Here is a 23,624-nt window from a genome sequence, read left to right as displayed (position 1 = left end):
AGAAAAACAGCTCTCCACTCTTCAGCATACAGGTAACAAAAATTTGGTTTAGAGTAAATCCATTCAACCGCATTCACAAATAAAGACCTTGTCTTCTCAGTTTCATGGCAGGGACAAGACTCACTGATCCAGGATCCAGTCTGTAGAAACAGTTTGTAATAGTTTGATAAATTGAGAGAACTGCTACTGTATATTATTGCCTCTAAGATACACTTATCAAGTCAGAAAAAACATTCGTAGCAACACACAGGATCAATCAATGAACCCATTCACTCAAATGTGATGCTCAGTACTGTAAGCTTTCCTAAATCGAGCTTGTCCTAAATACAAGCTAACTAAAAGCACAGCACCAGACAGCCTGGAAGCAGCTGCACACGCAAACAGCTGGGGCTGTGCAGCCGAGCCGTGCCAGCACTTCCCATTGGCAGCGCTACGTCTACAGGCACGGCCAACACTCAACACACACAGCCCTCCATCCAGCTCGCCGCAGTGCATCTGTGGGTAATGCAGGAGATGTGCCCCAAGATGCAAAACAATCTGCCCTTGCTCCTAAGGCAGCTTCGGGACATCTGAATCAGTCACTACATGAATTGGAACTAGCAACTTCACAGCCATTCACTGTTACTGGTTAAGTCTCTGGTTGTTTCATCTGGGTTTGGCACCCACTGAAAAAAGTGTAATTAGAAGCCCGTAACTTGAAAGCACAGTCTTCAGGGTTCTCCAAAGTGTTAGTTGCAAGGGAAAATACATTGTTAAGTAGCCTAGTAATTGCACAAAATAGAGAAAGCATCATAGTGCCCAGTTGAGTACTGGAAGCAAGGCACATGCTAAGAGAGTTTGCAGCAAGCACAGCACACATGTAGTCATTAGCTGAACCATCTTAACATCATTTATCATTCATATTTGTGTTTTGGTTTCTTTTTTCCTAAAGAATCCGTAGTGAAAAAACAGACCAACTGAGCCTCCTCTCTCTGTGAGAACTTGTAACTGGCATTAATTGTTTTCCTCATCACAGCATATTCCTGGAAAACACTGAAGTGACCATCAACACTCCTTAAGCAGAGCTACAGATTTTTACAGCTCTGTCAGACACAAAGGGCTTGGTGTAACGGAATTCAACTTGCTAAGAACGTCACCCATAGAGCAAAGCTGTAGAAGGACACAGCACTGTGTGGATCATACAGTGCTCTCCTTGGGTCAGAGCCTCTTAAAAGTCCCAGTTTTACATCTCCAATGCAATCAGATTTCTACCAATTGCCTTAAAACAGATTTGCAATGCAGACTTGCACTTGTGAAAACAATCTAGTCCTTATTTTCCATGTAATACTATGTTTACATTATGCTGAAAGCGATAAGCAGTATATTGCAACTTTTGTGTTAGCAAGGTGCTCAGCAGCCTGGAGAGCAGCACAAGAGCTCTCTTTTTGGCATCCACAAAAGTGTATATAACAAAGAGGGGTTATTTGGTACAGACAGTCATTAAGTTACTGCACATTAAAGAAAATGTGAGCTTTTTCCCCGCTGAGATGCTACATCTGCAAAGTTTCACTGAGAAAAAAAAAGATAACAAAAAAGTGCATAGAAAAAAGAGGGCCTGGTGGGAGAAAATACAGAAGCAGAATGCTTCATAAGGAAAGAAAAACCAAAAACAATTAAAAAGAAGCTCCCCTTCCTGATCACTCTAACTTTTCAAGATACGTTGATGGTATTCAGGGTCCATCCATTTTATTTACTGACAAATTAATAACAACTTTGGCTTGAATCCTCCTTCAGCTTTTTACACTATATTACAACTGCTCCTTTAGTAAGCGTCTGATCCCATTCAAAGCAAACCCATGGGAAACTATTTTCACTCCATCACAGCAAAACCTTCTCCCAAGATGAAGACCAAGAGTACATTCTGAATCAAAGATTGTTATGCTACAATATGTTAAACATTGTTCAGTGCATTAAAACAAGTTAAAAATATTTGAAGCAATTTTGTCAAGTCCAAGAAACATTGGAGGATACAGTATGTCAAGCCAAGCCAACTCAAATGATGGAAGGCTGCAAAACATTAATTTACCTTGAAGTAGATCACAAAAGGTCAGAATAACTGCCAGACACAGTCAGCCTTCAAGTTAAGCTCAGGAAAGTGAACCTTGTCAATCCCCATGCAAGGAAAGTAAGATGACGTCCCCTTCCTCAGATCAAGTATGTCTGCTCTACAGCCTCCCTTATTAAGTTCAAATGTTCTTCCTTGCATCTCAGAGCTGGTGGGTAAGATGTACAAGGGCAGGAGGAGGAAACTCAAGTGACAGGGCAGAGATCATGTGGAAAAATACTCCAAGGTAGGTATATCTGAGGTACTGCCTGGGAGAAATCCTGCAAAGGACAGATTTGCCATGGCAGGTCATTGGCTGTTTGCATCGGGAGACCACAGTAACACTTCAGGCATGAGCAAAGTTCTCAGCATCAAGCCTGCTTCAGAGTGCCACCCATAATTTTGCTACCAAGAAAGCAGAAAAAAAGCAGTGAGAGCCATCTGCCTAAGAAATGGAGAAGAAATGTTTCTTGTTTTGGCACCACATCCCATCCCTTCCTTGTGCATACTTGCAGTCACACCGAAGGGTAGCGTGAGCATGACAGATCCCATGTCTGAAGATGAAAGCTCTCAGTTTATGATGCAGCTCAAGTATCTGGGCTCACAGTGTAGTTCAAGATGGTTAAGCAACTTCAGGAACACTATGTGCTAAGTAAATAGTCATCAAGTGCAGATTTTAATTTTAATAGAAGGTTTTGCAGTGGCATACATAGCAGAATCAAGACAATTCTAAAAATTAGTGACTTCAGGAACAAAACCAGTAATGTTTTGGACAGTAACTGTTGAATAGTATTAGAGACAGACTGACAATGAGTTGCTTTCTTCTTGCCTCCTCACGGCTCACGCACAACACTACTGCCTGTCCTGGTCAGCCACCAGCTAACAATGTACACCAAGGCCAAATTCTTCTTTTGACAAATTTCTATAAAGGAAAACTCTCTTGACAGCATTCTCCCCACCTGGCTAGTTTTCACTACATCCTTCACATTTCAACCCCTAAAAAGTGAGTTTCTTTGGAGTTCTTCCCAAGTCTGCTCAGAACATACCTGCTGGCAAGAGTGCAATAACTGAAGTTTTTCTGCTTGCAAATCCATGATGTTTCTTGAATCAACTGTTGCACTGAGCACCCAAGATGGCTTGGGCCATAGTCATTGCTGAACACAGCAAGCAAGGCAATAGTCATTATAAGGTGTTCAAAGGACTGACTCCATTCACAGAAAGGTTTTCTTTCTGAACGCTTTGAAGTGTTTAACAGCACAATACAACAGACATCTTAAAAAGATGGTGAAATACTGATGTATTATGAACCAGACCAAGAATTTTGTGGAGTAAATCTAGAAAGTCAAGTGTTTGTATATGATGCCTTTTGATTAACAGAACTGTGCAGCTCCGAGAGTGGCAGTCCACAATCACTGAAAACAATGTTCAAAATCCTTTCTTCATTCTGTGACTTAAGCCCTATTTCTGTGAGAACACAAAGGAGAATTTCCTTTTTGTGGGAAATCCTACAGCACCTAAGCATTCTGCAAACAAATTCAGAGACTTTAACTGCTTGCAATTCATCCACTAATTTTTGTTGCTCAAATTGAGCTATAAGTTCAGAACATCTGGCTGTCTTGTAACACCAGTACAAGCCCATTTAATGTGTGCACACACAAAAAAAAATCACATCCAGGTCATCTGGTATTTACCATTCAAAAAGACCTATCAGCACTTCTCTTATAATGGTGCTTATGCAACTTGCATTTCGTACACACATGTCACTCCTAATCTAAGTATATTTGAAGAGCACAAGAAAGGATTCATCTGAAAAGAATAAATGTAGCTGATCCTCAAAAACCCTCTAATTGTAACAGAGGGCATCTAACCCTTTGCTAGAACCAGCAGGATTCTGATCAGTGAAAACAAGGAAGGAACAGAAAACACACATAGCTCATACAATACAAAGAACTGTGATTATCCAGAGCTAAACAGCCATTTTTCCTTCAAGTGAAGAAGGATCATACTTGACATGATCAAGCTCAGGTCTGCAGGATCACCATGAATGAGTGTAAAGCTACCTCAGGAACCCACAAGGGAAACATCCAAGTAGTTACAGCATTAGTGATTAAAAAAAGAAGAAGAAAGAAAGAAAGAAAAAGAAAAAAACATACATGCCCATCTTATACATAGCAACATCTGAACAGACTGCAGATACCACATGAGCTTGGGTACAAGAAACTGCTGTCCAGCTAAAGCCTATAAGGATCTGAAAGCACTATTCTGATTCACTTGATTATGCAGACTATCCTAATCCTTTAGCATATGCTACAATGAACAAGGTATACATTTCAGTAGCTCAGTGTTGTCAAAAGAATGTTCTGAAAACCCAATATGAGTCATCTCATTTCAGAATCGTTTAGGAAAGAAAGCAGAAAAATGTTTGGGTGAGGCCTAACAGTAATTATGTATTACAGGCGGCTCTACAAAAGTAGATGGTTTTTTTTTTTTTTTTTTTTTTTCCTAATCTGTAAAACTCTCTCAGCAGCCATCATTTTGGTGCTGAAAGCTCAAAGCAGTAGATTTATCTGTCTTGTCAGCATCATGCTCACGTCCCAGGGAGAAAGAGATTTCCAGACCGGTTCAGAAAGGGTTATGACCATTTTCAGGAAGCTTGTCACTTCATGCTTAAGAAAGCATTTGTTTCTCAAACACGATATTTGTAGATAACTTCCAGCAATTCAGTTTTTACTTAGGAAGATAACTACATACAGCGTAGCAAGAAATGTGACTGTGTGCCCACATATGCAGCAAGCTATAACCCAGCTGCTGCAGTTAACCACCAAAAAGACTGCAGCTAGAACTTCAGTATTTGCAATAAGCTTCAGTACTCACACTCACAAGCAGTGATACAGCTGTACGGCTGATTTACCCTGCTGCTGCGTTGACAACATTAGTGTATCAGAGGTATGATCAGACACTGTGGTGACATTCTTAAATGAAGGACACTAATGAGCAGGGACAATCACTTCCAAACTAGAAGTTAGGATCTGATGCCATTTGAGTTCTAATAAGGATGCTCTTTACCATCTAAATATACATACAAAGATTTTCCTCTCTAGAAAACAGTTTCATATGCCATCTTACAGTGGGCATTAAAGTTACATACAGTGACATTTAAACTAATTTCAAGAGAACTGTATGCCCTATTTTTCTCAGAAAACTAGTAAAGTAGTCATCAATAAGCAAGCTGAAGCCCTTTAGTGATGTAGTTATCATTAGACTAAGCAGTTCACTACAGCGGTACAAAACAGTTTGTGTACACTTACTTCTAGATTACACTTTGTAGTAAAGTGGTGCCAATAACAAATTCACTGGAAGTTTTAAATGTATTATTTTGGCTTAAGTCTGTTATGACCTCTGAAAGAGAGCAGCTCTTACAGTTACCTGTATTATATACACAAACCATTTTAGGAAAGTCTAAGCAAAACAAGTAACACAGAAGAAGGATCTTAAAGCCTTCATTATCCAACATCATTATGCTGAGAAACATGCTTTATAGTACACGACTCCCACTCCTGCTTATCAAAAAGCTCTACACACAAGGCTACATTTCTCCTTTTATCTTGACATACTACGCATAAACTAATAAACCTGCATTAAATCTGCCTTAATAAAAGAGATGTAGATTACAATAAGAATTTTTCTGCATTATGGTTTTACTTAGCTCTAGTTGAAAAATCATTTGTCTGCAAGAGACACAAGGAAACTGACCCCATACAAATATTGATTTTACATTTGTGATTGGAACACTAAAGTTACTTCCTCATGCTTATATATAGCCATTTACTAAATGCTTTCTAAAGAAACAATCCCTAGCATAGGCTCTTAAACTTGCACATTAACTCATTCCCCGTATTCCTGTGACTATGAACGTTTGTTACCCTAATAGAGCTCACAGCTCCTTACAATGATCTTTGAATAGTTTATCCAAAACAAAATGAAATTAGAGAAGCAGGCGGGAGACAACCACTCATACCCACAATAAATCTGTATGCTTTGTTATACAATGAATAACGTAAGGAACAAAGAAACCACCTTTGTGGTTGAAACCCATGAAATCATACTTGCTTCAAACTGAGGCAGTATTCAGGTGAAGGAATGGCTACATGTTTCTCTCATTACTGTTCAAGGTGCTTATCATGACAATCAGTGGTATTTTAGTCTGACTTGGCAGGCAGTTCTTATGCAATACTAACAGTTTTAGAAGTACATATTCATAGAATCCTATCACAGAATGGCTTGAGATAGAAGGAACCCTAAGACCATCCAGTTCCAACCCCCCTTGCCCTGGGCAGGGTTGCCACTCACTGGATCTGACTGTCTGTCAAGGGCTCCATCCAACCTGCCCCAGTGATGGGGCATCCACAACCCCTCTGTGCAACCTGTCCCAGTGCCTCATCACCAGAATTAAACCCTACTGTTCCCAGAAGATAAAGAGGAACATCTGCAAAATTATTTAGCAAGGCCTTTATCACTTATGCCTGTAATATTTGCACTGTGGACAAGAACATACTCTCATTTTTTAATTACAGTTGTATATATCAGCCTGTAAGAAATTAACATGCAATCACATTTATTTATAAGCACATATGTGAAACATAAGGAAGAAGTTTTCAACTCACTTATTTCACCAGCAACTTGGTCCAACTTTTCTTTTGATCGGCTGATTAGAGCCACTTTCATTCCATGTCTTGCCAACTGAAAAAACAAAGAACAGGAAACATAAGGACAGTCATAGGTCACTTCCAAATCAGCATCCTAATTACTGCAGGGATTGGTCAAATATTGTAACAGTGACCAGCAAGTTTGAAGAGTTACATTTTTACACAGAGATAGGGAGGGGAAAAACAGGACACTGACTTGCATGCACTTCTTCCTTGATTTCCCTCATGGCAAACTTAGTGTCCTCTTTGTCATCCCATACAGGTGTATAAGCACATGTATACAGCAGATAATCAACAACAGGTATTTTACAGTCTTTCCACACTTCTGAAAGTCCTACCAAAGAAGCTACTATCCATAATTAAGCTAAAAATGCCCAGTTAAGATATCCATGGTCACTTAAGCACCTGTGTTGCAAAATTACTCCTGCACTCAATGCCTCTTTCCTTTAGCAGTTTAGTTAGAGAGAACCCAGGCTCTACTCCTACTTTGCCTATTCATAGGTAATAAAGGTCAACTTAACTCACAGAGTTCCTTTAGAGAAGTTATCTATGTAAATTCAGCTGCGGCCACAATGTATCCTGGTCATCAAATCAGACCTAACTTTGCATGCTTGTAATAGGATCTAAGAATTTAACAGATTGCAGAAAGACAGCTACATACCTGAATTACCCAGCAAGGGAAAATAAACAGTCTTTCTTTTGCAAATGCCTATTCCAGGGAAAAGTAAAAACACTGTATCCTATAGTTATAGGCAGCTAGCTTACTGGAACAGTTTTTTCATAAAGTCAAGCAGTAAGCTTTGGAGATGGTGGGAAGAGAAGAAGGGATTAAGATAGCTTTCTCCCATTCCACAGGATCAAGAAAGCAAAGGCAAAAGGTTTACCTAAAAGTATCTCTGCCTGTGATACTGAGGACGACCTGACAATAATCTGCTTACTGTGAAATAGCTGAGGCACCAAGGGGCAGGAAACCCCTACAGCTACTCCTGGTAGGTGCAAACTCTAGACTGCTGACACACAGCTTGCATTGTGTCAGCAGTGAGCTCTGGGCTCACAGATTGCTTTAAGCAGGTACCTCAGCTTACAGAAGAGTGCCAAACTGTACCAGTCCCAAAAACAGATCAAGTAAAGTCACATTGCTACAGCAAGTTAGCAGACTCCCAGCAAATCTGAGAACTTCCACAGCAAAAGCAACTTGAGAGAAATTGCTGCCATGTTGATACTGAAGAGTTGTGCTGAGAAGCTCATCTCAAATCTAGAAATGGAAACCAAATGGCGAGAATCATTTAAGTACAGAGCATGAAAAATGTCTAAGAAACAACCTGTAACTAGGAATGAGTATCATCTAGAAGAAATAATATGTCTTAGAAAAGATACAGTGCACACTGACTGATGTAACCCGATAGAGTTCCGCTGTGTCTCTGAATATTCACTGATAGAGACCTAGTGAATTGAAAAAAAATCACAGCTGTCCAAAGAGAAAAAATCATCCCCTGAGGTTCCAGTAACTGATTACATTTTTCATATGAGGAACGAGGAAGATCCAGTTACATTGTAAATAACCTGCCATTAAACTTGGATCTTTGGCCAATGACCTCGTCAAGATGAAAACGCCAACTGAGAGGACCTTAAAATAATCACAAAAACTAATCTAAAGTAGCACAATAGGAAGATGCTCCTGCAGCTTAAGGATTAATTGATGCAAGCAAAAGTCATCGTTCTAAATTGAGTTGGTGGATGTAGGTGTCTAATTTCCATAAATCCAATGTTAGTAACTACCACATTTTCCACTTTGATAGCAAAACATAGCTGCTGTTAAAACTCTTTCTCTCAAAGGAAGAAAGGAGTGTGATTGACAGCTCTCCCAAAAGCAGAGTTAGAGCTCTTGTTAGAGCAAGTACAGCAAGAGCAGTACTAAAGAGATGCAGAAAAGCATCATCACGCACTCAACTGGATCACAACCTGTAGTTTATCATCCAAGATGAAATTCCTGCTATTTGCTTTTGCTAATCGGGAGAACAGCAATAATGGGGCAATAAAAAGCAAGTCCTGAGTATGCCCTCATTAAAAAACAAGGAAGAAAGCGTGCTCCTTTGGAACCAAAGGCAAGCATTACCTGGGCAAAGAACAACACTTGCATTTAGCAAAGCACTGTTCATGAAGGGGTAGCCCCATTGTGAAAAGGATATCAATCCTGAGCAAGGAACAAAGATCTTATTACTACAGGAATGAAAAGTGTAAAAGCAGCCTATTGCTTGGAAAATTAGGAAAGCAACCACAGCAGCATACAACCAGGGAATTCACTAATTTCTAACATTCTCCCACCAACAATCAGAGATGATACCAAACTTTTGAAGAGGAGATCTCAACAGTTGCATTTCTCACTTTAACTCCTCCAAAGAGAAGGAAATAATCTGCATGATTATATTCACAGCTGTGAGTACCCAAGCAGCTGTATATGCCAGTGGCATTTATAGTAACCTGAAGGGAATTCCTAGTAGAAAGTCAAGCCTCTGCTGGCAGTCTTGGGAAGACAGACAAACCTGGAGTTCACTGAAAGACTGAGAAGTCTTTTAGGGTATTTCATATTTCACCCTCTATTCACTTGATGTAATTAAACATCCATCATCCACCTAAACATTCAAAGGGGAAAGTACATCTCATCCTATAGCTCAAGAATGACTGCACCCTCTGGAGTGCTCTGTGCCTACAGTAACACCAGCAAAAAAGCTGAAACAGCCCATGTTTCCCATCAGGGTGTCATACTTGCAAATCAGCTTTCCTACTAGGTGTACATGTAACAGGGGTCTGCCAGCAGCACACATTTGTGTTCAAAGGCAGCCTAGCTCTCACAGACACCAGCAGAGAACATAAAGCAAAACTGTAGTTTCACTCACCCAATAACCTAACATATAGAGCCTGAAACCAACAACCCACAATGTTCAGGGGGGCATCTCACACATCAGAGGGCTTCCTCCCAGTATTACTATGCCCTGGGCACAACAACCTCCTTCCACTTGCTCTAGGCAGTTATTTAAGTCTTGCATAATTTGCTTCAGGGCCATGTAACTGGCATAATTTGGCATGTAGGAGCTGTCAGCCCTGCACAAGAATCAGGTGCTCTTGACATCAGCCTCCCCCCTTAGTAGGGCTGGGTGCTCCTATCTGCAAAGCAGCAAGGAGCCTGGGGGAAGGAGTGCACATGGAAGGGCACATTGGGATGGAAGGGGAGTCTGAAGGGTGAGGACTGCCCTTAATGAGGCCTGTGGGCCCTGTAAAACAGAAAACTCCTGAGAAGAGGACTCCTCACAGATTATTACCTCACACAATCATGTGAGTGTCTTGGAGAAGACAAAAAATGAATACAAACAGGCTCAGTTTGATACTGATGCTGGAGTTAAAAGTTATTTTTGCTATAAGTTGCTGTAGTCAGCACTATTTGTCATTATGTTCTCTGAGCTCATAGGCTCAACTGCCCCATACTAACAGGTACTTTTTCTCTTAAAACAATATACTGCAGTACCATATGTGGAAGCCACACACACATCAAGAGCAAAAGCACAGTAGAAGGAATAGACATAAAGCCCAAGCTTCAGAGACTCAAAAAACCATAGGGAATAATTGGAACACAGTGCAGGTAGCTAGAAATGCCACTTAGCCAGTGCCTGGAAATACCAAAAGAAAATTGCAAGGCTTGGGGTAGGTGAAAATAATTACAGTAACTAAAAAAGTTAGAAGTAAAAACTGAAGGACAAGATGAGTGTTGAAGACAGAAGAAGTCACAAATAAAATAAGTGAAAAGAGATTTGACTTTCAGCTAGCCACCTGAGGGAAGCAACACAAAAGACCTCAATCTCCACACGTACATGTTAAAACAAGATGAAGGGACAAGGCCTGCTGCTTGACATCTTGCCAAGGATCAGGACAGCTCCAAACAATAAGAATTCTTACCTCTTCTGCATAGGCTTTTCCAATCCCATCAGTAGCTCCTGTGACCACTAGGAAAGAAAGATGGATATCCATTAGCTGCTTCACAGCAATAACTGCAATAAGCGCTCATTAGCAGGCTACTGAAGTACTTATTCCAGCCAAGAGACAAAGACTCTGGAATAGGTGTACAACTTGAAATTTTATTAGAGGTCTCTCAGGAAGCTCCCACTATCCTTTCCATGTAGAGAAAGAGTTATGGGCCTAATAGTTACTTCAAGAATCGCATTCAGCATCTCTTCTCATGCCAGTTTTCTGGCCTGCTATGCCACTTCCGAAGCCTTATGGCTTAAAAGATTTCTAAAAATCATACATTGTATATAGCAAAATAAAAAGCACCCTAAAGCCTGTAAGAATTCAATATTTTATTACATGGAGAGAATATCTCAAAGCAGAAGACACCTGTTTAAGACCCTCCAGGAGTTTTCAGATCCCTGTGACTGCGGTGCCTTGACACCAGCAAGTCTGACTGACCAAAGCAGCCAGTTGTGTCTAGAGTTTTTTCACCTGTGGGTGGACTGGGATCTGTGTCAAGCCTCAAGTCTTTCTAGGATTCTCTTCCACACACTGAAAATCACTGAGTGACTCAACATGCCATTAGTTTGACAGATTATTCTGGGGCTCACCACACCAGTAGCTGATCATCTCAGCTTTCTCACTAAACAGCAACTCCCTCATCCACAATCCATTTCTCCCAACTACTGTTTGAGCAAGCACATTCTGCACCACTTCCTTCTCTCAACTATTCATTCCCATCAGCTCCAATTTCTATACCTCAACATTCCTACACCTGCAGCTCGCCACTCCTTCATCTACCTCTGCTCTCTCTTAAGTGGCTACAGAACACACAATACTTATCCGGCTGCCCTCAGATCAGAACAGCTTGTTTAATGCTTCCACCACTTAGCCCTGAACTGAGGCATGCCTCAAATATCAGGGCTTGTTTAACAGTTCAGAAAACTGAACTGGGAGTGCTGGTTCGATTCTCAAGCCCACCGGTACCCCAGCACAGCTGAGTGAGGTGTGCGGCCAGCACTGTATCTAGCAGCAGCTTCCCCCCAGGGCAGCAGAGGGAAACATGTTTGCAGATGGTTTGATTAGTCACTGCGGATCACCCAAAACAGTTGGAATGCAAACAGCAGCCAGTATACTTCTGTTTGAGTAATAACAGCTAGTAAATAATGTAACCATTTCAGTTTCTCTGCTGCTAGCTATAAATAAGCAGACATAATAACAAGTGATGAAGCTGCCAGCAAAGGTCCTGTTCTAGCTCAAATGGTCAGTCAACAATGCAATAACAGCCTAGCAATGAGATCCAGTGACACCCCTGACTCAAGCTAGATTTATAGATGACCCTACATGAAGGTATACACACATACATTTATCCCTTCCCTAGTTTCAAAGTTTGTTTGCGAGAGGTCATAGCTCCGATATGGTGAAGATACACAACTGTACTGTCAGTACGCTAGCACACACTGCACGCAGAGGATGTGATGGCTAGTGATCAGTTCTACCTGCTGCTTTGTCAGCCGCTGTGAAATGTATTCAGAAGGTCATGTGAGTGTGTCACACTGTTTTGCCAATTCCTACTCAACTATAATTAGGCAAGTGTGAGTAAGCCTTGCTATAGATAGAAATCCAAATTTAGAAAGGTAAAGCAGTGGTCCAAACGATAGAAAAAGGCCTCAGAGAAGAAATCAAGAATACATTCACAGGAGCCCACCTGCCTGTAATCCAAGTCATGTCAATACCGTGACACCCAGTTAGCCACACGGCATTATAACCCTGCAAGATGGTATCGTCCTTTCAGTTCTAGGACCATCAGGCTTCAATTCCAGCATTGCTGGCCTTCAGTTTCATATTATGCATTATCACACAGTTTAAACAAGAGTACAGAGAAGAGAAAACATGTACCAGCACCACTCCCCATTACTCTTAGAACAATAACTGGACATAGTTTTTAAGTTGACCCAGACTGAATAACATTTGACTTCAGTGACTCTTTGAAATGAGTTGTTTCTCTCATTCTAGAGTTAACGAGGTGCCTGAAGAACAGCTCCTCCACCTAGCACTTGTGGACAGCTTCTCCTCCTGATTCAAAATTTGTGGACTTTAAAGTCTTATTCTCAAATAATAAGCTCATCATTTCTAAGTATTTTGAGTTTTACGACACCACTAGCTGTTCAGCCTTTAGCAACTGTAGCTGAGTGTATGCTCCGTAAGGCAGGGAATAACAAAAGCATTTGCAGCACTTCAAAGGCTTAGTACTAAGGGTGCAAGCACAATTGCAATCCCAGATATTTGTCTTGCATATCGGATCCACTGCTGAAAGCAACAAAGAGAGGTGGGGTGAAGGCAACTAATTGGACAAACATCACAGAAGTCAAGGTTCAACTATCCTATCCTCCTCCATATTTCGGATTATCTGCACCACAAGTGTGATGGGGAGGATGATAAAAAGAGGTTTTGTTAACTCTTGCACACTTAGAGTTTTCAGTGATTACATTCACGCCTGTCTCCCGCTATGAAGCCAAATGTTGCAGCTTTAACTACTTTGGCTACATACTGAAGCTGCACTAGTTTATCTCAGTTTTAACTATCACCTTGACGTGTTGAAGCCAGTTTAACTCCAAGTGTAGATTAATCATTTTAATCCTGTTTCTCCTACAGACTGCCTTCCAGCAAAGTTACAAACAGACTGCAGTTGGCAGAGCTTTAAGAAGGCAAAGCAAGCAGAGTAGGAATTAGTTATTGTCTGCACAAGAAAGCTGCACCAGCTCCTAAGTGTGACTATCCGCATTTACTCAGTAGTCAGACGAGCTGTAGTAGCTTCCCACTTCAGCCATCTGCGCTTTCCTGAAGAGAAGTGAGAAGAATGCCCAGGAAGCTTGTGTAGGAGTCGGCTGAATTAAAGTTGGTCTGAATGGAAGCTGGTAGCAAGGCACTCGCTGATTTCAGGCAAAGAAGTCAACACTCATCTTCCCTGATGATAGTCACCAGTGTACACCACACAAATATAAGTGACTTAAAAATCCACCATGGCATTGGATACAGCCTAAGGTATAAATGGGTAGAGAACTTCCAGTGTGGTATCTAGGTCCCCAGACAAAAAGCACTGTGATATTCAAGTGTTTATCTTGAAAATGAAAACTTCTTCTACCAAGCTCAGTAGTTAAATATACCTACACAACACAACAACACATTTTCATGGTGCAATTAAGTAACAACAGTTCCAATTTTAAAGTTGGGCAAGTTTAACACAGAAGTACCAGACAGTGCAAATGTTTTCTGTCTATAGGATCTACTGAGCTTTAGTCTCTACTCTCATTCTCCTAACACCACAGCCACTGGCACTCAAAAATCACAGATTCACGTGTCTATCATCCAACAGTATCTGTCTTCTGCAAAACTGGGGGTCAGGGAGAAAACACATGCAAGCACTATGTAGAAAAGCAGCAAACACATTTTATCTATTACTCAGCAGCTCTGTATTTTATGCTGTTAGCTTCAGTGGCAGCCACAGCATTGATGGGAAACACATGTAAAGATATGACTGGTCTCACTGGAACTTGAAATGAATTTGCACAATGAACATGGACATATTTCTGTTTGTGCTGTATTGACATCAAGCCTCCTACTTCATCAGAACAAATAAGTGAAAGAGATTACTTTAGTTATCAAATCCAGCTCCCAGCAACCAAACACTATTCATTAAATAGTTATTATCCACATAAAAGTGGATCCACAGCACCCAACAAAATTTAAACACAAGTTTATGTCATTTGATCTTTGACTGCAGAAATGCCATAGGAAGAGTATAAAAAAAAAAAAAAGATCAGGAGGATCTTAGATCTTAGCTCTTTTCAAGAGTGGAAAGTTTTCTGACGTGTTACAGCAGAAAGTGTAGCAGTCCCACCAAACCACCAGCCTTGAGAGAAGAAAGCCTTCTTAAACTCAACCTTATTGTTCCCTATCAGGTATCAGTGTCTTTCAGAGCACTCTTTGCCATGTTCAGCACATCCTCAGAAGGCAGAGAAAAAACACTACAAACTATTCTACAAAATCATAGGTATTTAACTAGAGAATTTTACAAGTAACTAAAAGTCCTAAAACACAGTATTAAGTATACTACGGCAAGTACAGAACAGATTCAAGACTTCTCAGTTACCACTGCATGTATACTAACAAATCAATGGCACAAGAAATCAGATTATCAGCTCACATTTTCAGTTGCAGCGCTATCCTTACTACTTCCCATTTGTGTAAAACAGAATCTCTGCTTTAGGTCAGTATAGCAGCTTTTCCCAAAAGGCTGTGCCAGAATTTTACTTCTTGTATGGTGAAAGCATCACAACCTCTACTATGAGCTTGCTCACATATCTTTGAGCTCTTACAAGGATATCTTATATTTAGGACAAAGATGCACCATATGGAATCCACCATAGCTGCCCCTACCAGACTAGTTGTCAGTAGATGCAGTTCATTCTCTAAACCTTACCACCACCAAACCACTTTGCCTCACAATGCTTCACACAGCCCATTTCACAGCTCGTCACGTGTACAACACACACAATTCATAAACACCTGAGTCATCTCCTAGGTGGTGCCAAACTCAAGGCAACCCTTGACAAAGGCAGCAAAGATGAATGACCTCAGCGGTCAGTGGCATGCCTGGTATTGCACTGAAAGGGAAGAACTTCTCTGTTGTTGTAAGCCACAGACCAAGTCTACAAAACACACTGTTTAAGCAGTCAGTGACTTCAGTTCATAAGATGATGAATATGCCCAGTGGTAAACAACTTCAGGGACTAAAAACCAAACTTTCCTCAGAAGGCCTGCAGAGGGTTATCCACACGTGAATGCTGCCAGTAGTGTCTACATCCCCCAGAAACCCCATGGCTCAAGATAAGGCATCAGTGCAGGCAATGAACCTACGCTCAAATGTTTTTTCTGTTTGCAACAAGCAACAGTTACTGCTTTCCCAAGGAAGAGGTGACTTAGGGAACATGCATCTCCTCTCAGGAGGCATGCTAGGTAAGCATTATCTGCTTCTACAAAGGTGACTGCTGTTCCACAGGTGAGCAAAAGCACAACCATGGCAGTCTGGTCACTGAAGGAAGTGAATATTTGAGGTCCTGAAAGAAACTTGCTCCTTATCCAGCGAGGATATCTTAAAAGTAGAGAATGGTGCAGCAGGGCATGAGGCAGGCATGCAGAAATCCTGCCTCACAACATGAGCAAGGAGCAGCATTTATACAGGGAGAGCAAGAGCAGCATTTATACAGGGAGAGCGAGCAGCAGCAAGCGCAGAGAATCTGACTGCAGCTCTGCAGAGCAATCACGCTGAAACAAGATTAGAAATTCGTGACTCCCCAACTCAAGGTTAGACAACAGAAGACAAAGCTTAGAGATCAAGCCTGCCTTCAGATACAAACACACAGTTCCTACAGCAAAATAATCTTTCAGAGATGCTTAGTGGAGATAAAGCATGGAATACTGTACCCATACTGCTGCTAACAAACAGCACCAAGCATACTCCTTGCACTAATGACTGTTAGTTGTGTTCTCTACTAGCCTCTCAGAACTACAAATTCATTTAAGTTTAGCCATTTTCCTGTTTTCATTAAGAAAAGCATGAGTTTTTAGGGAGCCCTTCAAAGTACTGCAGATGCACTCAAGGATGGCTCAAGCCACCAACCACATTATTCCTTCCAGGAAGATGTGAGCCCTGCAGTTTGGATCTAACTGTCCTCTTCTTGGCAACAAACTAAGCCAACAACTCAATCTCCAGGAGGGAAGCACAGCCACCACTGCTGCCCACCGAGAGATGGTCAGATTTGTTGTCAAAATGGCACTGCAGAGGGAGTTTCCCAGTCATTTATCCACTCACACAGGAGAGCAGCCTCTGTCCTGCAAGACAGACTCCAAAGAACATCTGGTTCTTTCTTCGCTACAGACATCCTCCTGTAGCAGAAACAACATAAGGAATAAACCAGGAAGCTTTCTTAAGCAGTACATTTCAGAGAAACTTCCTAGCATAGCTAACCTTAGCATAGGTTTGAAGTACACTGCATAAATAACTAAAGACTCGAGATTCTTCTGCTACGAAACGCAGAGGCTATATTAAGAATATGACAGCTCCTGGGGAAAACAAAAGCTGGCAAGAGGAGAAGAGACTATCCCTGCTTGGCATCAAGCAGTGCTTCATCTATTACAGATTTATATAAATCACTGGCAATTGACCAATACCAAGCTTCTAGATTATCTCCAGCCAACAAAAGTACTTTAGCCTGTGCTGGTTAAAAATATTCTACTTTTTGTCCTCAACTTGCTAGGAACGGCTATTTTTAGTAAGAGTCCAATCAACCTTATCAAAATCAAGCATCAAAAATAGACCGGAGAAACACTGGAAGCAAATCCTATTTTTAGCCACTCTGTCTATTCCCTGCCGTTACCCACCGAGTCCTGACTGCACAGACCATGCACGAGTGCTCAGTTATTCTAGGCAGATCCTCGTCGTGACCCTTTTTTCCCTGAACACCTGAATGCAGAAAACACTCGATTGATTAAAGATTAATACAGCCGCAAACCGTGACAGCTGCCTTTCGTCTGAGTGCTTTTGGGGAGGGGGAGAATATGGGATGACAGAGAGCTTGCATCAGTATTCCTCCTGGGGATCTATTACATGGAAAGAAAATTGCTATTTCAATTCCCTTTTGTTGCTAAAAATAGCAGCCCCAACTGATTCGAGCAAACAGGGCACCGGCTTAGCAATGCCAAATTTAGAAACCACTGAAGTCCCAAAGAGTGAACACTAACGCAGTCTAACACATGCCAGCTCATATTTAACAAAGAACAAAGAAGATAAGCATGCCGGCTGCAAGTTAATAAGACGGCAGCAACTCCCTGCATTTTTATTAAATAAAAACAGAAAACTTGGTGCAGGAATTACACAAACTTCAATTCCATACCCAATTTAATTTGCTGAAATAGGAATCCTCATCATAAAGATCATCTGTATCTAATATGAAATCATCAAGATTCTGGATATTTTTTTCACATGAAGGTTTTTTTCCTGCATAAAGCAGCTAACGCCTAATGGTCAGGCTCTGAAAAGACAGGCTACAGCAAGAGGTTCAATTCCCAGAACCACACACTTACTTGGTAACAGCTTGTGTCTAAGAGCTAGGATTGTGGGTAGAAAAATATTCTATAAATATCACAGCACTGACAAGTTCCCATTTCATCTAGAACAACAGCAAGAAAGGTTTGGGGGCAGTGCACTCCTCAGATTTCTTTAGACTCTAGAGCTAGAAGCAATCTAGAAATCTCAACAAGAACACAGAGCAGTTCAGAAAAGCCACAGGCAATGCCTACACACCACCAGCTCCCACTGCACCTGTACAACACCTCCCATTGCCCCGGGTGCCCCTTATCACCCACACTGCCCTCAAACCTCCACCATGGGGCCCACTGTCTGGGGCTGTGCAATGGGGACAGGGGATTCCATCATCTTCCCTCCTGCCTACAGAGCTCTCATGGCACCCTGTCACAGATTTAGGAACTGTGTTGCTTTCAAGGCTAGCAAGCAAGGACCTTGGAAGTGCCATGAAGAGCATGTCTTGAACTTCAGTTCTGCAACAGCAAGGGAGCTGTCCAGGGTACCTAACCAGGGCTGGTCAAGCTAAGCATACGCAAAAGCTCTAACTGCTTTGTGCTCCATAGGGTTATTGCAAGGTTTACTGCGCATCATTAGCATGAGTTGAAAACAAGTTCTCGTCTGCTCTTAATTGAGAAATACGTGACAGATGCTCACTGTCACACTAAGCATGGCTGCACCAAGAAAGCACACACAGAGAGGCTGGTTGGTCTTCCTGCCTCTAGCAGAAGATAAATGCAGTGAAGTTTTGAAGATCAGATAGCTCAGGATTGGCACCAGCTGAAGGCTTTTGCGTGTTTGCTTGGAAATATGCATAGATAGATTGGACTCAAAGCTGTGCAAGTTCTCGGAATAATCAAGAGCACAGAAAATAGCAGAGACTGGGATCAAATGCAACACGCGATCCATTTTTAATCAAAAGGCAATCTGTGCCAAGCTTCAAGAAAGCGTCATCAGTTTAGACAAGGATAATGCTCCAAACTCATGGGGCAAAAGAAAATCATCTTATATTACAACTATAGGAAACTACTAGTGTGAAGGTGACTGAGACTGAACATAAGAATCTTAGAATATCATCAGAAACTTGGCAGGGAGGTGTCTAAAAAAAAAAAAAGTAATTCATCAGGATTAAAAAAAATTACTTAGGAGGGCTCCTCAGTGACTGATCACAGCATATATCTTGTTTGGTGTCATTATTACTGACCAGTGTGTTTTAGGAAATTTGCAGGCAACCTAGCCACTGAAAAAGGATCACAGTATCCCATCACATAGAGTGAGATGACTTCATAGACCTGAGCAATAAAAACATAATGGCACCAAATATTGCCTGGTGACATGTTAGTACCAGACACCAAGCGATGCTCTTCAGACTAACTTTGCTTGGAGTTGAGGTGACAACTGTAAATGATGGTAGAGAAGTACCTGAGGTGAAATGGCTGAATATAAAATGGATCAGTGAGGTGTTTCCTATCACAACAGAAAGCAATAGTACGTTTTAAGTAATTTAAATGAGAACAGTTTTGAAAAAGGGCTGCTAGGATGATTAAGAGTTACATGTTTGGGGAAATGAGTTTGAAAGTTTGCTCTTAATAAGCTCACGAAGTATAATCACCAGAAAATGAAATGCCCAGATTCACACTGAGAAGACGACACAAGCTGGTCACAAACATGCCTGGAAATCAGGAGGTCTCAATAGAGAAAAATTCCCAACTTTGAAGACGGCAAGTTAAGGAAGCTGAACTGCTGAAGGAGCTCTGAGATACAGACAGCAATGCAGGGCAAGGTAGACATAGTTCTGGAAACAGAACTAAAAACTTGCAACAGGAACCTGTGTGCTCATTAGTGGCCAATTCAATGTATCAGAGGGAAAATGGGAAACAAAACAAGCCTGACTGCAGTCTGTTGATTGTTTGTGAATCATTATATTAACCCCATGCTTCTGGACTACCTCATGTTGTCAGAAGACTGCAGAAAAAAAAAAATTTCCACCCCATCTCAGTGTATATTTAGACTTCCAGAGTGTCTCCTCTGCTCCTCTATTCAGAAAAGAGGCCAGCTGGAGCTAGACACACAAGAGACAAATGCACAGTGGCCCTAACAGAACCAAGACTGACTTCTGGAGCTTAATAGCATGAACAAGATTCGAATCAGGAAGGGGTTGGATCACTAGGGAGGACATTCCCTTCTCTCAAGAACAGCATAATCTGAGCAACTTTCTTGCTATTGCAGCATTTCCTAGGGAAAAAAAAAAAAAAAAAAAGCCTTGAAAACAGCCATGTTTGTAGATTTATAACAGGACACTGGTGAGAGCTTTTATATGCAGAAGACAGGAAGAAAGAAGGTTCCCCCTATCTTCCTGGACTTCTGTGTCCATCACACAACAGCCCATGAGCTGATGACAGAGGTGACCTACCCATTCTGCATTTGAACAAATGCAAGAAGACAGCACAAACATTTCCCACACTCCCCCTCAAAAACGTGAAAAAAACACTGGACCATCCTCAGGAGTCCCTAAAGAAAGGTAAGTGTAGTTCCTAGGCTACATGCTGTGAACCTACAGGCTGTTGTGTAGAGAGCTTAGAAGCAGGAGGGGAACTGACTTTTACATGACCTGACAGTGATAGGACAAGAGGGAATGGCTTTAAACTAAAAGAGGAGAAATATAGGTTAGATGTTAGGAAGAAATTCCTTACTCTAGGAGTAGTGAGGTACAGGCTGCCCAAAGTTGTGGGTGCCCCAGCCCTGGAGGGGCTCAAAGCCCAGTTGAGCCCTGGGCAGCCTGATCTAGTGGTTGGCAACCCTCACCATAGCGGGGAGGTTGGGACTGGATGATCTTTGAGGTTCCCTCCAACCTAAGCCATTCTATGATTCTATGTGCAGCAAAGATATTCCTCCAGTTCAGTGAAAGCATGCTGCAGAGGGTGAGAGGTGGAGATCAGCTCCCAGCACTGAGCTCAGCCTGCAGCAGGCTATGCAGAGCTATTGGGCAGCTGCTTACATGGCTATCAATCTGCTTCATGGATAGGCATGCACAGAAAAATATACACTGAACTGGACTTAGCCAACAGATCACAGCTAAACATAAAAGCCCACACCCAGAAAGCAGTGAAAGCACACTGCTAGGGCTGGGATGATGCTACATTTTCCGAAGTGTTCATTCTACACACAGCAGAGCAAACCAAAGTTGTACCACCACCATTCATTCCTGGTGGCAACAACTTAAAGCAAGTTATTCAAGAAGTTCCATATTCACTGAGGAATACAGATGATGGCAGGAAGTTATAGTGTTACCTACACTCTGCATAGAAAAAAACAGCACCATTTACTTTTCCTTCTCTTCAGAATTGATCTGCTAGTTGTAGATTTGGTGCTTTCTCTACCAGCCGCCAATCACTGTGAGAAGACACTGATCATTTCACTTTCCTTCTGTCCTCTGAATTGAAGTCAAGGACTTCCCAGTAATTCAGTTCAGTTTTTAAACAGGTACGTATGGCATATTAAGTAGTTATAAGGTTGGGCACTGAGGCAACCCTTTGGTTGTCTATCAGAATGTCTTTTGACTAGATGTCTGCCGTCAGAAAATGAATTTAAAATAAATACATTTTAAATACCAAAATTATGCTCTTTTTTCATCTTCAGGATTAAAATCTTCATTTCAAATGCAAGTCAGAGTAGAAACATCAGTACGTCAACAACGTACCAAAAATAAGAAAACTGGGAAGCACAGCACACACTAGAGAAATGATGCTGTAGGAGGTGATTGGCAAGACATGCTTTTTTCTTTCTTCAAACTTCCCAGCTCCTGTAGACCTCCAAGCTGCAGAGCTGCTCAGACACTTCATCACCTCCCATAAACCAGGCTGCTGAGCCTGCTATCCAGACCCGAGCCATCCCCTGCAGAACACCTAGGTCCTCCCCACTGAGTTCTGCAGCCTTCTGGAGAAATCAAAAACTCAGCCACAGCTGCAGTGTCCCATTCAACACCTTCATCCGTGCCCAGGAGCAGCCAGATAAGTGCACAAGACACTCAGACCAGCCATGTCAGAGCACATCATATGGCCAATGAAACATTTACTCCTTACACTATTTCCTCTGGTAAGGCTCTCCAACCTTAGTATCACTACCCTTCACAACAATAAAACATTTTAGGTCCAGCCCAATATTCTTAATCTCTTACTTACAGAAGCGATTTCAAACTCAGCCAAAGGAGATCAAAATCTGAAACACATGGGCTACTTCATTTCTGCTGGGATACCACCTACTGCTCTACCTGCTCCCACAAGGCCACTTTCCTAGAGCTTACAAATCACAGTATGCAAAATGAGAAGGGGAAATCTGATTTTTAGGAATGAAGATCATAAATCAAGATAGCTACCTATCTGTGTAGAAGCAAAGACAAGTTTTAACCCTGAGAAATTCATAGTGCTATCTATCTAGTGCAGCAGAAATGTAACTGAAAAAGCTAATCTGTGACCTACCTTCTAGTTACACATACATACGGAGGTGATCACCTAAGCCATTCCACATGCTATGTGTATCGTATGCCCATACACCAGAGATGCATGACTGAACCCAAGAACCACCATAGGAAAGTCTCGTTGCACACTGCTCTAAAATAAGATGGAAATCCAGTCCTTACCCCCCAGCTACTAAAGAAAGCTTACCAACACATGTTTATGTACAGTCTAAGCATACCAAATCCACATTTTTAAGATAGAAAACACATGACCAGTCACTCTAACCCATTTACTGCTCTCCCATTTTTGACTACCTACCATTAACCAGCATAACGCTAAAGCCTGACCCTGCCCCAACAAGTCACCTTGGGTACTAGTGCTCCCAGGATCTCAGAAGCTTTCAGAACTACGAATAAACCCAAACCCATCAGGACAGAGCTGACTCAGACCTCCAGTTATCAGCAGAATCCTGGCACCACTTTCCCTGGTTTCACCCAGTGCCGTCGGTCTCCCAGCACTTGCACTCAGTGCTGTGCAACCCACAGCCATTCCAGGCAGGTCCCACTGGGCTGTGAGCAAACTCAGCTCAGCAAGCTGCTCCTTGTCTGCCACTTCCCTATGCAACCACTTCTCCTCAGCACACATAAGCAACTGAAAGCCACTCAAAGCCAAGCTCCTGTCCCACGTGGGGGTCCCAAGCTGCCCGCCAACCTGGAATGCTCTTCACGGACTCAAACAGAAATTCCTTCAGAAAGCTTTGGAAGATCCAAGTCCAGCACACAAGGAAGCAGTGGCAGCACACGGCACTCCTGCTTCAGCAGAAAACGTGGGCCATAGGTTTGGGCTCAGTGAGAGCTGCTGCCTAATGTTCCCTAAAGCCTCTTGGCTCAGAGCTTCCTCCAGCAGGCACCAGATACCTTCCCACATCCCAGACCAGAAGAACTGTGTCCACAATTGTGTTTTAAGGGTCACCTGGTCTATACAAGTGTACTGCAAGGAGAACCAGGAAGTAATTTTCTATACCTTTATTGTGTGTGTGTGTGTGTACATATACATATACACATACATACACATACGTGACGTTCAGTATACGTTGGGCACATTTCTCGGTTGCATCACTGCTGCCACCCCAGTGTGGTTCGGGGTGCACTGAGGGAGAGGGCAGCCAAGGGGACCAGTGAAGCACTGGCCCTGCTTCCCCCTGCCCGTGCCTTCGGCTCCGTGCACCAGAG

The 23,624-nt window shown here is 42.0% G+C and overlaps 1 protein-coding gene across 1 annotated transcript in view; it reads right to left on the bottom strand.

Annotated features, from left to right (window-relative positions):
• Window positions 1–23,624, bottom strand: part of HSD17B12 (hydroxysteroid (17-beta) dehydrogenase 12) — a 71,278-nt gene that overhangs the window by 36,802 nt on the left and 10,852 nt on the right. The window contains exons 2-3 of the mRNA XM_015287198.3: window positions 10,741–10,787; window positions 6,748–6,823 (exon numbers count right to left, since the gene is read on the bottom strand). Coding sequence (XP_015142684.1) covers window positions 6,748–6,823; window positions 10,741–10,787 — 123 coding nt within the window. The remainder of the gene's footprint in view (window positions 1–6,747; window positions 6,824–10,740; window positions 10,788–23,624) is intronic.

This window comes from Gallus gallus, chromosome 5 (assembly GCF_016699485.2).
Source record: "Gallus gallus isolate bGalGal1 chromosome 5, bGalGal1.mat.broiler.GRCg7b, whole genome shotgun sequence".
NCBI lineage: Eukaryota > Metazoa > Chordata > Aves > Galliformes > Phasianidae > Gallus > Gallus gallus.
This window is presented reverse-complemented; position numbering and strand designations above follow the sequence as displayed.